Source organism: Tiliqua scincoides, chromosome 3 (genome assembly GCF_035046505.1).
Source record: "Tiliqua scincoides isolate rTilSci1 chromosome 3, rTilSci1.hap2, whole genome shotgun sequence".
Classification (NCBI taxonomy): domain Eukaryota; kingdom Metazoa; phylum Chordata; class Lepidosauria; order Squamata; family Scincidae; genus Tiliqua; species Tiliqua scincoides.
In genome coordinates, this window is record NC_089823.1 from 225,459,990 (window position 1) to 225,471,976 (window position 11,987).

Here is an 11,987-nt window from a genome sequence, read left to right on the forward strand (position 1 = left end):
TTATCTCAGCTGCTCAGGAGCAGTAAGTAGCTGAAGGAGTACTTTCATTTTATCTTGACTAATGTTACTAGCTAATTGAGTCCATATTTCAAATCCAGACTCCCCATTCCTACCATGAAGATGGAGAATCATCTATCTAGGAACAATCACATGATTAATTCCAACAATGTGCTAAAATCTTTCAGCCTTTTAGTAGCCCTACATCTTGAAACATGTAGTAATTTCCTACTATATCAAGACTGTGCTTTGTTCAAGAGTGTTTATTGCCAGATCAGTCTGTATTGTGCCCTTTCTGTGCATAGATATTCGCTTTAGTTACGTCTGTACCCTACACCCGCTGCAGTTTATTGTACATTTCTAGTCATAACCTCACTATTAAGGGCAACGGTATTCTAACTGAAGCTCAAAATCCTGTTTCCTACTACAACCCTTTCCTGCCCCCACAAAGCTGCCAATGATGAACAAAGCATATTTTGTTTCAACAACTCTGTCGCTCTTTCAAGTTAGTCAGTTGCTACCAATATTTAAGGCAAATTTAAGTAATTAGGTTTCCATAAAATGCTAACTAAGCAGAACTATGATCTTATATGTGGAAGATCATGTAGACAGTACATCTAATTATTAGTGATTCAATTAGGCATTTACCGGTTTGGGGGAACTAAGCCCTGCACAAGTAGATTTTGAGTCAGTTGGTCTACAACCTAGCTTCAAAGTTCCTGTAGAGCACTCTGTGGTATACAATTGTTCAAACTGACAAACCATGACCTAAATTCAGTTGAGCGAAAGAGGGTTAAAATTTAGCCTCCATACAAGCCAGTATGTGCACTTTTGCTCCAGTTTCTAAAACAGTTAACAATTCAACTTGTGCTACAGAGCTATGAGACTTAAAACCCAAACAACTTGCCTTATACTGAAACACTTGAGGCATTCCCTTCTCTTAGCTAGCAGAAGAGTGGCTGAACTGCATGTTGAAATCAAAGGCCTCTAGTGAATTTCCTCTCCCATCCCACCCCCCTCCCCAAGCCTTTGTGCACTATTAACCAGAGTATGAAAGCATCCAATATGCTGGATGTTTGCATCACAGGCAAATGGTGACTTGTGTTAAGAGTGAGCCTGCAAGACTACAGAGATACAGTTTGTTGTACATGGCCATCAGCACTGGCATTTTGATCACATGAGTTCCCTTGTCTCTAACTCAGTTACTATTCACAGTTCAATGCAAGCCACATTTCACCATGTTTAAGATAAAAATAGTTATTTTTGCTTGTTTAAAATGATACTTAAACATTATTCTTAAACCCAAACTTAGTACTACCTTTAATTGGCACTGCTATACAGAGTCTCATTCGAGCAAAGCATACTAGTTTTTAAATACCTCATGATCTAAAATGACAGTTTTGACTGCCTTGCCATTCCTGTAAGCACTTGAACTTCAGCAATTTTAAATATTGCCAAATGGCTTGCAACATTAGTCAGCACTATTTTCAAACAAAGACACGAGGTTGCTAGTGAAGGTTATAGCTTTGGTGATAATCAGAACTAAAATACAAGATCTGCAGTTGCTGGAACACGAGCAACTGCTCAAATCCATGTGGTCCTATTTGCAAGGTTTTATGGCTACAGCACATTCTTCACTCATTGCACACATGACTGACACCTACAGGAGAAAAGAGACACATTGTTAGAATATGCAGTTCTAATGCAGTACATTAGATCTTGCTATAAATACAGCTATGGCATTTGGAATCAATATTCTACTATTCAGCAATCACCTGCCAAGGCAATTTATAATCAAAAGTAGCAGATAAACCATACACACAGTTAAGCCAAACTTCAACATAAAGTAGCCTGAAATCAGCATACACCAGTTAATATTACTTCTTTCTTCCACTGAAAGACGGAAAGGCAAGGTACACCAAGATGTTGCATATTTTTTTATAGTGAACCTAGTTTTGTTACAGCCCAATCCTATTCAACTTTTCAGCACCCGTGCAACTGCAATGCAGCCCCAGGGTAAGGGAACAAATGTTCCCAAACCTTAAGGAGGCCTCTGTGACTGCACCCCCAACACAGGAAGCAGTGCAAACCCCATAGGCACAGCAGCACCTGCACTGGAAAATTGGATAGGATTGGGTTGTTAGTGCATAATATTTACCACTCCAAAATATTCATCTTTTATCTCTGGACCTCTGGATTCAATTCTATAATTAACAGTCCAGTATTATGCCAGGTATACCCACTTCCAACAGAAGTAGAATCGCAACCTAGGAAGGCCACAGGAACATCAGACAACTGAACAATATCAAGTTCTGTAGCTTTTCTAGTAATGTCTCTAGGCTCTGGGTGGAGTATTAATGTTTTAGACCCCTCTCTTTTCACCTGCCATTAAACACATCAGCATTAGCTCAGTTCAGTCTTTAACCTTTTATTCAATGATTCAGAGTATCAAATATTTGGAAGTTTCCATTCTGCCTTTCTAATTTCTATAAAGGTGCCCAAGGTGGCCAACCTCAATAACAAAATGAATTTTAATTGTAACGTCTACTAAAATAAATCACCTTGAATGTGGTAGAGCATTTTCTCCAATGGATCTCAATAAGAACCAACTAACCTAAACTTGTTTCAATACACAAACATCGTACCTGGAAATCTTCACCTGCATTGTACTTCCCCTCTATTTCTTTGCCTAGTTCACCTTCTGGTACCCTCAGATCCTCACGAACTTCACCACTTTCTGTCAGCAAGGAGAGGTAGCCATCTTGTATACAGATCAGCTGCAGGAGAGGAATTTTTGTAAAAGTTTTGATTATATTCATACCTTAGCTTTAGCTGCATCAGTTATCTAAAGAGATACGGTTAAACAGCACAATGGTGTTCAGCCAAATATGAATCATCTGGACTTTGCTTTCTAGGCCCGTCAACGAGCTCGGATTGAGACAAGTGTACTGCCTTGAACATTTATAGAGAACACAGCTCTCAGCTGTTTGGAGTTTAGGGCCTATTTGGCTTGGTTCAGATATCAAGAGAAAACATAGCTTAGTGCAGCAGTTCCCAAAATTATTATGGCCACAGCGCCCTTCTTTCATGGCAGCTTCTTCTTCCCAGCTTCCCAGCTCTCCTGGGCACTGTCATCTTGGGTTGTGCAAAACTGTGCAAAATTAACAAAGCTTTTACTGTAATCTAACAGAAGATAGGGTTAAGAACATGAACAGAACCCCGCTGGATCTAATTCAGTTTCCTGTACCTCACAGTGGCCCACCAGATGCATCAGTGAGCACACAAGACAGCAAGATACCTGAATCCTGGTGCCACTCCCTTGCACTTGGTATTCAAAGTTAGCCTACTTCTAAAACCAGGAGGTTGCACGTACCCATCACAGTTTGTAAACTAAGAAAGACTTTTCTTTTAGAAATCTGTCCAATTCCCCTTTAAAGGCATCAAAGCCAAATGCCATCACCACATCATGTAGCAAGGAGTTCCACAGACTAAATACACACTTAGTAGAGAAATTTTTTTCTGTTGTAACTCTCCCAATACTCAATTTTAATGCATGTCCCCTGGTTCTGGTGTTGTATGAGGGGAAAAGGAACATTCCTGTATACATCCCCTACATAATTTTGTACATCTCCATCATGTCCCCCCCAGGTGCCTTTTTTCTAGACTAAACAGCCCCAAATGCTGTAGCCTTTCCTCATAAAGGAAAGTACCCCAGCCCATTAATCAGTTTGGTCACTCTCTTCTGCACCTTTTTTAGTTCCACTATGTCCTTTTTGAGATGTGGCGACCAGAACTGGACACAATACTCCAGATGTGGCCTTACCATCAATTTGTACAACGGCATTATAATATTGGCCATTTTATTCTCAAACCCTTTTTTAATGATCCCTAGCACAGAATTGGCCTTCTTCACCACTGGGTTTACACTGGGTAAACCCTTTCATCGAACTGTTCACCAGTACCCCAAGATCTCTCTTCTGATCTGTCATAGACAGCTCAGAACACATTAGCCTTTACACTTACTTGCACTGAAATGCATCTGCACTCTCTCTGCGCCAGCAGTTAATGTTGTCTTGTAGCAGCATCAGGGATGACATATCAGAAAAACTGATATGTCAAAGGAAGAGACTGAAAGATTGCATGGGAAGTCACATACCCCAAGCCATTTGTATCATTAGGTCCTTGAATTGTCTAAACACATTTAAGGAATGGCATTTTACCAATGAAGGAAATGCCAAAAAGGAAAGTGCCCAATTATCTAGCTCCAAATGTACACTTACTTGATAATCATTCCTCTTGATATTTGGAACATCCATGTTGTGGGTAGAAGGGCATATATCTTCATATTTTTTGCCAGTGAACACATCAATACCAACTAGATGAACCTATAAGAATTTTAAAATCACCATATTTACAGCTCTGTCACATTACTCCAAATGTATTTTCATCTAAGGTGTGTGGAATTAATTAGCAGCGAGAGGCTTACATCTACCCAAAGTCTAAAACTGGCAATCATTCCAAATTAAGGAAAAAACCCTTACACATTTTTAAAAGTCATTTCTCATCATTCAAAGTTATCACTGATTTTAAAAATGTCACAAATAAGGTCATCCATTTATACATTTCCTCCCAATGTTCTCTTCTTAGTGGATTAAAGCAATAATTTTTTGCACAATACATAAAACAGTGGTGATACCTATAGTTAGTCCAACATCGCTAGGTGTTACATTCTAGTGAGAGTTCTGTGTTCAAGTCCTTATTTAACCACAAAGTTCTCTGGGTAACTCACTATTTAGCTGAGAGAAACTTACGGCAAAGGCCATTTTGGGCAGCAGTGACACATATTGGGGCATTCTCGTGCCATGTCCCCCTCATCTCATACAGAATATCCACCCTCAACAGAAGCAGTAGATAAGAATACAAAACTAGACTCACGCAAGGAAAGGACAGTGGCGATTTTTTTAAAACTTTGATCCTGAACTTAGTGTAGTTGATAACAACTGTTTAGTTGCACTCCAATACACATGTACCTGGGAGTAAGTCTCACTGTACTCAATGGGGCTTACATCCAAGTAAATATGCAAGGTTCACTCTGTAATAGTCATAGATCAGCAATGTAGACATACTGAAAGAAAACAGAAACAAAACTGAAGGAAGCTGTATAAAAAAGATTACCTTAGCATGACCATGCTTGCCAGTTTTGGAAGTTGACATTTCCACAATCTTGCAGGGACGTCCTTTCAGCACCACAAAGCCATTCTTACGAAGTGCAGAACATTGCATTGGGTAGGTGGCAGAAGCACCAGCATCTCCAGTGGTGAAGTCAACTTCATCAGCCATAGTAGGAAATGGGTTCTAGAAGATACCATAGACAAGAGACATCTCTCAGATACATAAATATTAACAAACAACAATCACTATCGTTTTCAATTATAAGAAAGTATTTCCCCCCCCCCCATTCCTGTAGACCAGGGGCGTCCAAACTTTTTGGCAGGAGGGCCACATCATCTCTCTGACACTGTGTTGGGGGCCAAGAAAAAAAGAATTAATTTACATTTAAAATTTGAATGAATTTACATAAATGTATTAGAGATGGAACTTATATGAATGAAGGTCTTGCAATAGCGCAATGTCTATAAAAGACCTTGCACAAAGCAAGGTCGGCCTTTCCTTTGCTGCCACTGCTGCATCACAGATGTGAAACAGGAAGCAGTGGAGGGAGCCCTTATCCCATAGCTCATGTGAGAGGTCAAACAGTAGGCCACCACACTGAGAGCAGTTGCAGTTGCATCAGGCCAGTGTGGACTCCAGCAAGTCTCTGGAGGGCCAGAGGCTCATTGGAGACTGGGGCCTCCTTGAGGACTGGATTGGGAGTCCTCGAGGGCTGCAAGTGGCCCCAGGGCCGGGGTTTGGGCACCCCTGCTGTAGACAGTCCCAAATTAAGTCAACTCTCACTGCAGGTACGCAGGATTATCAGATATGTTATAGTAGAGTTAACCCAGGGATATAACCACATTTCATACAAAAGATCAAATTTGGCATTCATAGAGCCTGCTGAGGACCAGAAGTGACATCATTAAGTAGAAAGTGACATCATCAAGCAGACGATGGCCAGAAATAAGCACTTTGTTCTCACACAGAAATGCACTATCTGCAAATGACAGAGGAGAAAAGGTAAAATCTCATATTTTCAAAAAGTGAGAGAGCCCAATTATAACAGGGCTGGATAAACAGCTTCTAGAGGCTGCATTCAGCCCGCAGGCCGTATATTTGACATCCCTGAGCTAACTTATCCCGAAATGCTCCACTAACTTCATAGTGCTGTAGGGGCAGGGAACAACAAGCAACAAAACAATTACTTTTGTGTGTTTCAAACCTGATGATGTTATGATTACCATACTCATGTAGAAGTCAAAAAAATTATGCCTTAGAACTGTGGGTTGGTATGCTAGCACACTGTTCTTCAAGCTTGGGGCTGGAACCCCAATGGTGTTGTATAAACCTCAGTTGTGGGGTTGCAGCAACTTACAGGAATGAAAACAGGTTGAAGACACTGGACTAGAGTACCACCAAGTAAATGGGGAGGCAACTGGAGTACCCTTTCAGGAACCAGGTGATTATGTCCCAGTCTTGCTCAGGTTTTTCGCAACTGTGCTAAAAGAGTTTTCACTAGAGTCAGGCTTCATGGCAATTTTTTATGCTCTCTCCAGTAAGCATATTGGTTGCAGAGAACAGTGCTGGGAGGGCATAATGGGGGAGTGGGTGGCCACAGGGGCAGGGAGAGGGCAGGACTGATGGCAGGTCCCCAATCTCATACTTTTTTTATTGGTGTCATGGCACAAAAAATGTTGAGGACCACTGCTCTAGTGGGATTGCTGAAGATAAACTGCAACAGATGCAGGCCCAAGTCATATATGAATACAACCAAGCTGCTTCCAGAAGCCTGTTCCTGTTTAGTACAGGAACTGTACTCACTGCAGCCTTATCATCTATAGACTGCTTCCCACACACAAGACTGCCTGGAATAAAACTCCATCTCCCTGGGGCCACTTGCATGAGTATTTGCCACATGACTCAGCTAACCCACTAAGATTTCCATTACAGGTATGACTACAGCATAGAGCGTGCATCATCGAGATCTGCCTTTTTGGCAACCATAGTCAACTCAAAAGTTTGAAGAGTGAAGCACCATGGGGCAAGCTGGTATGAGAGAGCTGGGGGACAGGGAGAACTAGAACATGGTTTTTATGCCAGGTATGTTTATTAGGATTGTTTACACTAGCTACAGCTAGTCCAGACTGCAACAAACACCAGGAAAATTTCACTGAATGGCCATAACATTGACTCTGACTTCATGATGGCTCACTTTTGGCAATTGAAACAAATCTCACAGACACCGTCTAGAAACTAACAATGCATCAAGACTGGGCAGGTAAGGAACACAACTGGTACGGCCAAATGCAAAGGCAAGACAGATTTTTCAGCAGGCATAGTTTATCCTGTCCCTGTAGGGCAAATTTCCTCTTCAACATGCAACAAAGAAAGACAGGACTTCTACTCTATTCAGGTACTCTAGCATTAGCAAGCACCTGCATCCAGCTAGAGCAAGGGTCTCCAAACTTTTCAGTTTTAGGGCCACATCGTATACTTTACACATTTTTGTGGACCAAAAAGAAATATCAAGTTTTATAAATGAATGAATGAAATTTAAATGGATAAGTTTTACTTGGATCTTTCTTGCAATCAGCATATGATTCAAGACAAAAGAGAAATGTGGTAATTACAAAGAAACAATACTGTGCTTAAACTGAGAAATGACATATAACGAGTAAAAATGTCAAATATTAGCAAAGGTTTAGCAAACATTAGCAAAGATACTCTGTTGGACCATGGGCTTCAAGCATGGACATTTTTAATAGGACTACTGGACATTCTGGCCATGAAAGCCTCAGTATGTACATTACGAAATGCTATGATAAAAAAAAAAAACCAAGTTGCTGTGGGCCAGATAAAATCTTGCGGTGGACCAAACGTGGCCCTAGGCTACAGACCCCTGAGCTGGAGCACAGATGTAACAACAGCTAGCAGACATGATCGCTTCTACAGAACCCCCATATCTAGAAGCAGAATATTCCTGAGTGCGAAATAGTTAAAATTCTAATAAAACGAATGCAGCAGGCCTCTATTTGGCCAGATTCTGTGTCAATTTTAATACAATATGGTTAAATGGCCTTGTAGATTTCCCCAATTCAGGTGAATTCACTTATGCTTCAGCCATTGGTTCCAGTGTTACAGATTATCTCTTGGTTCCACCTCACCTCAAGGTCAATGTTATTGATTTTTTGGTTGATGAGCTAGGAATGAGTGACCATTTTCCTTTAATACTCAAGCTAGATTTAGGTTCTTTCCAGTATTCTACCCCTGATGTAGAGCTTGAAAATGAATATGAAATTAGTTAAAATTCTGTGGTGATAGAAAAAAGCACACATTGGCTAATCCTATCACACTCTATTTGCAAGCTCCCCGAAGCAGTAGTTCCCAAACTTTTAAACACCAGGATCCACTTTTTAAAATGACACTCTGTTGGGACCCACCTAGTTTTATAAAGTGTTTCACTTTTCCAGCAGCTCAAGTGTCTGTTTTTATCCTTTTTATTAAGGTGAGTGGAGATTACCTTCCGAAGTGTGTGTTTTTGAGCCCCGTCTTCATTGTATTGGGACCATTCTGGTGGTCTTGCATTTCCCCTCTCCCAGCCTTTGATAAGAGCTGAGGCACACCCACCTACTCACAAGTAGTCATAAAGGCAGTGGCTACCCAATTTATGAATGTCAAGAGATGGACTAGGAGAGACAGAAAGCCCAATCCTACCCAACTTTCCAGCACTGATGCAGCCACAATGCATCTCCATGGTAAGGGGGAAAATGTCCCCTTTCCATGAAAGGCTCTGTGACAACCCCCCCCCCCCCCAATATAGATGCAATGCATGATCCATTGGCATGGCTGCATTGGTGCTAGAAAGTTGGGAAGAATTGGGTTCTGAAAGAGAGAGTATGCCTGACCCGAGGTCACCAATAAACTTCAAGGCTGAGCAGAGATCTGAGCCCAGGTCTTTTTCACCCATATTCAATACTCTAAAACAGGGGTGCCCAAATCCCGGCCCTGGGGCCACATGCGGCCCTCGAGGCTTCTCAATGCAGCCCTCAGGGAGCCCCCAGTCTTCAATGAGCCTCTGGCCCTCCGGAGATTTACTGGAGCCCACACCGGTCCGACGCAACTGCTCTAAGCGTGACGGCCAACTGTTCAACCTCTTGTGCGAGCTGTGGGATGAAGGCTCCCTCCACTGCTTGCTGTTTCATGTCTGTGATGCAGCAGATGCAGCAAAGGAAAGGCCAGCCTTGCTTTGTGCAAGGCCTTGAGCTATTGCAAGACCTTCATTCATTCATATAAGTTCATCTTTAATATATTCATTCATGTAAACTTATGCAAATTTATTCAAATTTTAAATTTAAAGAATGTAAATTAATTCTTTTTTCCCCCAGGCCCCAGACACAGTGTCAGAGAGATGATGTGCCCTTCCAGCCAAAAACTTTGGACACCCCTGCTCTAAAACAGTAGAGCAAACTGAGCAAATGTCAAGCAATATGAGCTTCCTCTGCAACACACACAGCTCAGGGTGTGCTGAACATGGTCTCAGGTGCATTCTTAGTGGATAGAGCAGAACAGCAATGCCCTAGCACAGGGATGTCAAACTTGTTTCATACAGAGGGCCAAATGCCATTCATTGTTCCTGCTGATGTCATTCAACAGGTCATAAGTAAAAATGAGCACTTTTTCTCACTCAGAATGACAGAAACAAAAACATGCAAATCTTGGTCATATTTCAAAGTATTGGAGAGCCAAATATTCATCTGGCCTGCCCTTTCAATAGTAACATCTCAGCACTATTCAGCAGCTGAGATGCTGAGGGCAGGATGAAAAGCTTCTGCATGCCGCATCTGGTCCCCTGGCCTTATGTTTGACACCCCTGCTCTAGCACAGCCGTCTTCAACCAGTGTGCCATTGGGGTACTGCAAGTGGTCTACAGGTGTGCCACAGGAATTTGGGGGAAGATCATTTATTAGTAGGGCCAATGGAAGGTGTGAGTCCCCCACTAGCAGCATGGTGTGCCTTGTCAATTGATAAAAACCTGATGATGTGTCTTGACAATTTGAGTTCCTTGTCAATGTGCTGTCAGATGAATAAGGTTGAAAACGGCTGCCCTAGGAAACACGCCCCATGATCCTCTCAACTAAAGCAGTGGTTCCTAAACTTTTTAGAGGCCCTAGAAAGGCCTGCTGAAGGGTGGGGCTATAATGGTGGTGAGGCAGCAGTGCTCCAACCCCTCCCCCCCACAAGTAATAGCTTGTTCCCTGATGCACATATAACCTAATCTGCCCTGACAGTCCTGTGACCCATTGATAATTGGGTCCCGACCCACAGCTTGAGAAGTGCTGCTGCCTGCTACGTGTGACACTGGCCACCTTGGGAAGTGAGAGTGCTGGAAAGGCTGGCAAGGCGGTTCTTGGGGTCCTCCAACAGACACTGAGGTGCGTGTTCCACTCTCACCCCTCAAAGACCAGGAAGCAGATGAGGTGGAGGAGGCAGTGCAGGTGAGCAAGGGAAGGGGGCTCACACCTCGTGAACTGAGAGCTCAACCCTTACTCAGAAGTCCCTTTACAGTCAATGGGGCTTCCTCCCAGGAAAGTGTGGACAAGACTGCAGTCTCAGCGCCCAGCCCTGTACCTGTCTACTCAGAAGTAAGTCCCTTTACAGTAAATGGGGCTTCCTCCCAGAAAAGCGTGCGGGGAAGGCAGTGGGCAGGTGGCCCCCGGCCTGCCCTTCGACACAGGCGCCACCGCCCTCGCACGAGGGGAAGGGTGATGCAGCTACCCCCCGCTACAGCGCAGTGGCTCCGGGGCCCTCACATCCCGGGCGGCAGCGGGAGCCCCACGGCCGCTGCATGGAGGCAGCGGGGCACCGAGCTCGCCCCACGCGCCTCGTGGGTGCCGCAGCCCCGGCGGCCGGCGGGGGTGCCCTTGCTCCCCCCCATCACCGGCCACGGCCCGCCCACCCGTTACGGCCGCTGCCCCTGAGGCGCCGCGCGCGCTGAGCCAGGCTCACTCACCTTCCGCGGCGCAGGAAAGACTGAGGGAGCGGCGCAACAACGCGCACGCGCACCGCGGCCGGAAAGAGGCTGAGGGGAGCAGGCGCACGCGCTTCCTCGGCCCCGCCCCTTCCTCGTGCCGGCACAGGATCCTCACCCACCATTGGCCGCTCCGCATCGGAGTCCCGCCTACGAGAGGCGCCCGCCCAACCGCACACGGCTTCCTCCCTCACTTGACTTGTTCCTCCCCGCCCCCTTTTTTCCGTACGGCTTCAGAGGGCCAACCCTGCCGCTGTCGTCATTGGCCTGCGCCGAAGTGTGACCACGGCCGTCCTGTTCTCTGCCCACGAGGCGCGTGCGCGCTCTTCTGGGGGGCTACGGAGAGCGGCGCGGCTCAAGAAGCGTGACTGTGCCCTCTCGCTCACAGGCAGAGCACGTGTTGGGACGCCTGGCAGCGCTTTGCTCTTGGAAGTTACGACTGGGAGTGGCGCCAATCTCTGTGCAGCGCGACTCTTCTGCACACACTGTATCTCACTACGTATACATTTATATATTACATGGTATATTTATAATATATTACTTATTTAAGTATTATATGTATACTATATATAGACATACACACATATACTATATGTCTTAGTACATGTTGTTGTTGGCATCCTTCAGTCTCCGAAGACCATGGTGTCACGCTCTGAATGATGGTTCAGTGTGTCTGTACATTCACTCTGAATGAACAGAGTGTCCTCTCCAGTGCACGAAGCCTGGGCAAAGTAGGTATGGAGGATAGGCTGTTACCCATGCAGCAAATCCCCCCTCTCCACGTCGCTGAAATGGTCCAGTGGAAAGG

At 44.3% G+C, this 11,987-nt stretch overlaps 1 protein-coding gene across 1 annotated transcript; it reads right to left on the reverse strand.

Annotated features, from left to right (window-relative positions):
- Positions 1-1,020: 1,020 nt before the first annotated feature.
- Positions 1,021-11,223, reverse strand: EIF5A2 (eukaryotic translation initiation factor 5A2). The gene is made up of 5 exons (XM_066620684.1): positions 11,162-11,223; positions 5,173-5,352; positions 4,278-4,382; positions 2,643-2,774; positions 1,021-1,657 (listed from the first exon to the last, which is right to left on the reverse strand). The coding sequence occupies exons 2-5, from the start codon at positions 5,335-5,337 to the stop codon at positions 1,598-1,600; spliced, it is 462 nt and encodes a 153-aa protein (XP_066476781.1). The 5' UTR covers positions 5,338-5,352; positions 11,162-11,223; the 3' UTR covers positions 1,021-1,597.
- Positions 11,224-11,987: the final 764 nt, after the last annotated feature.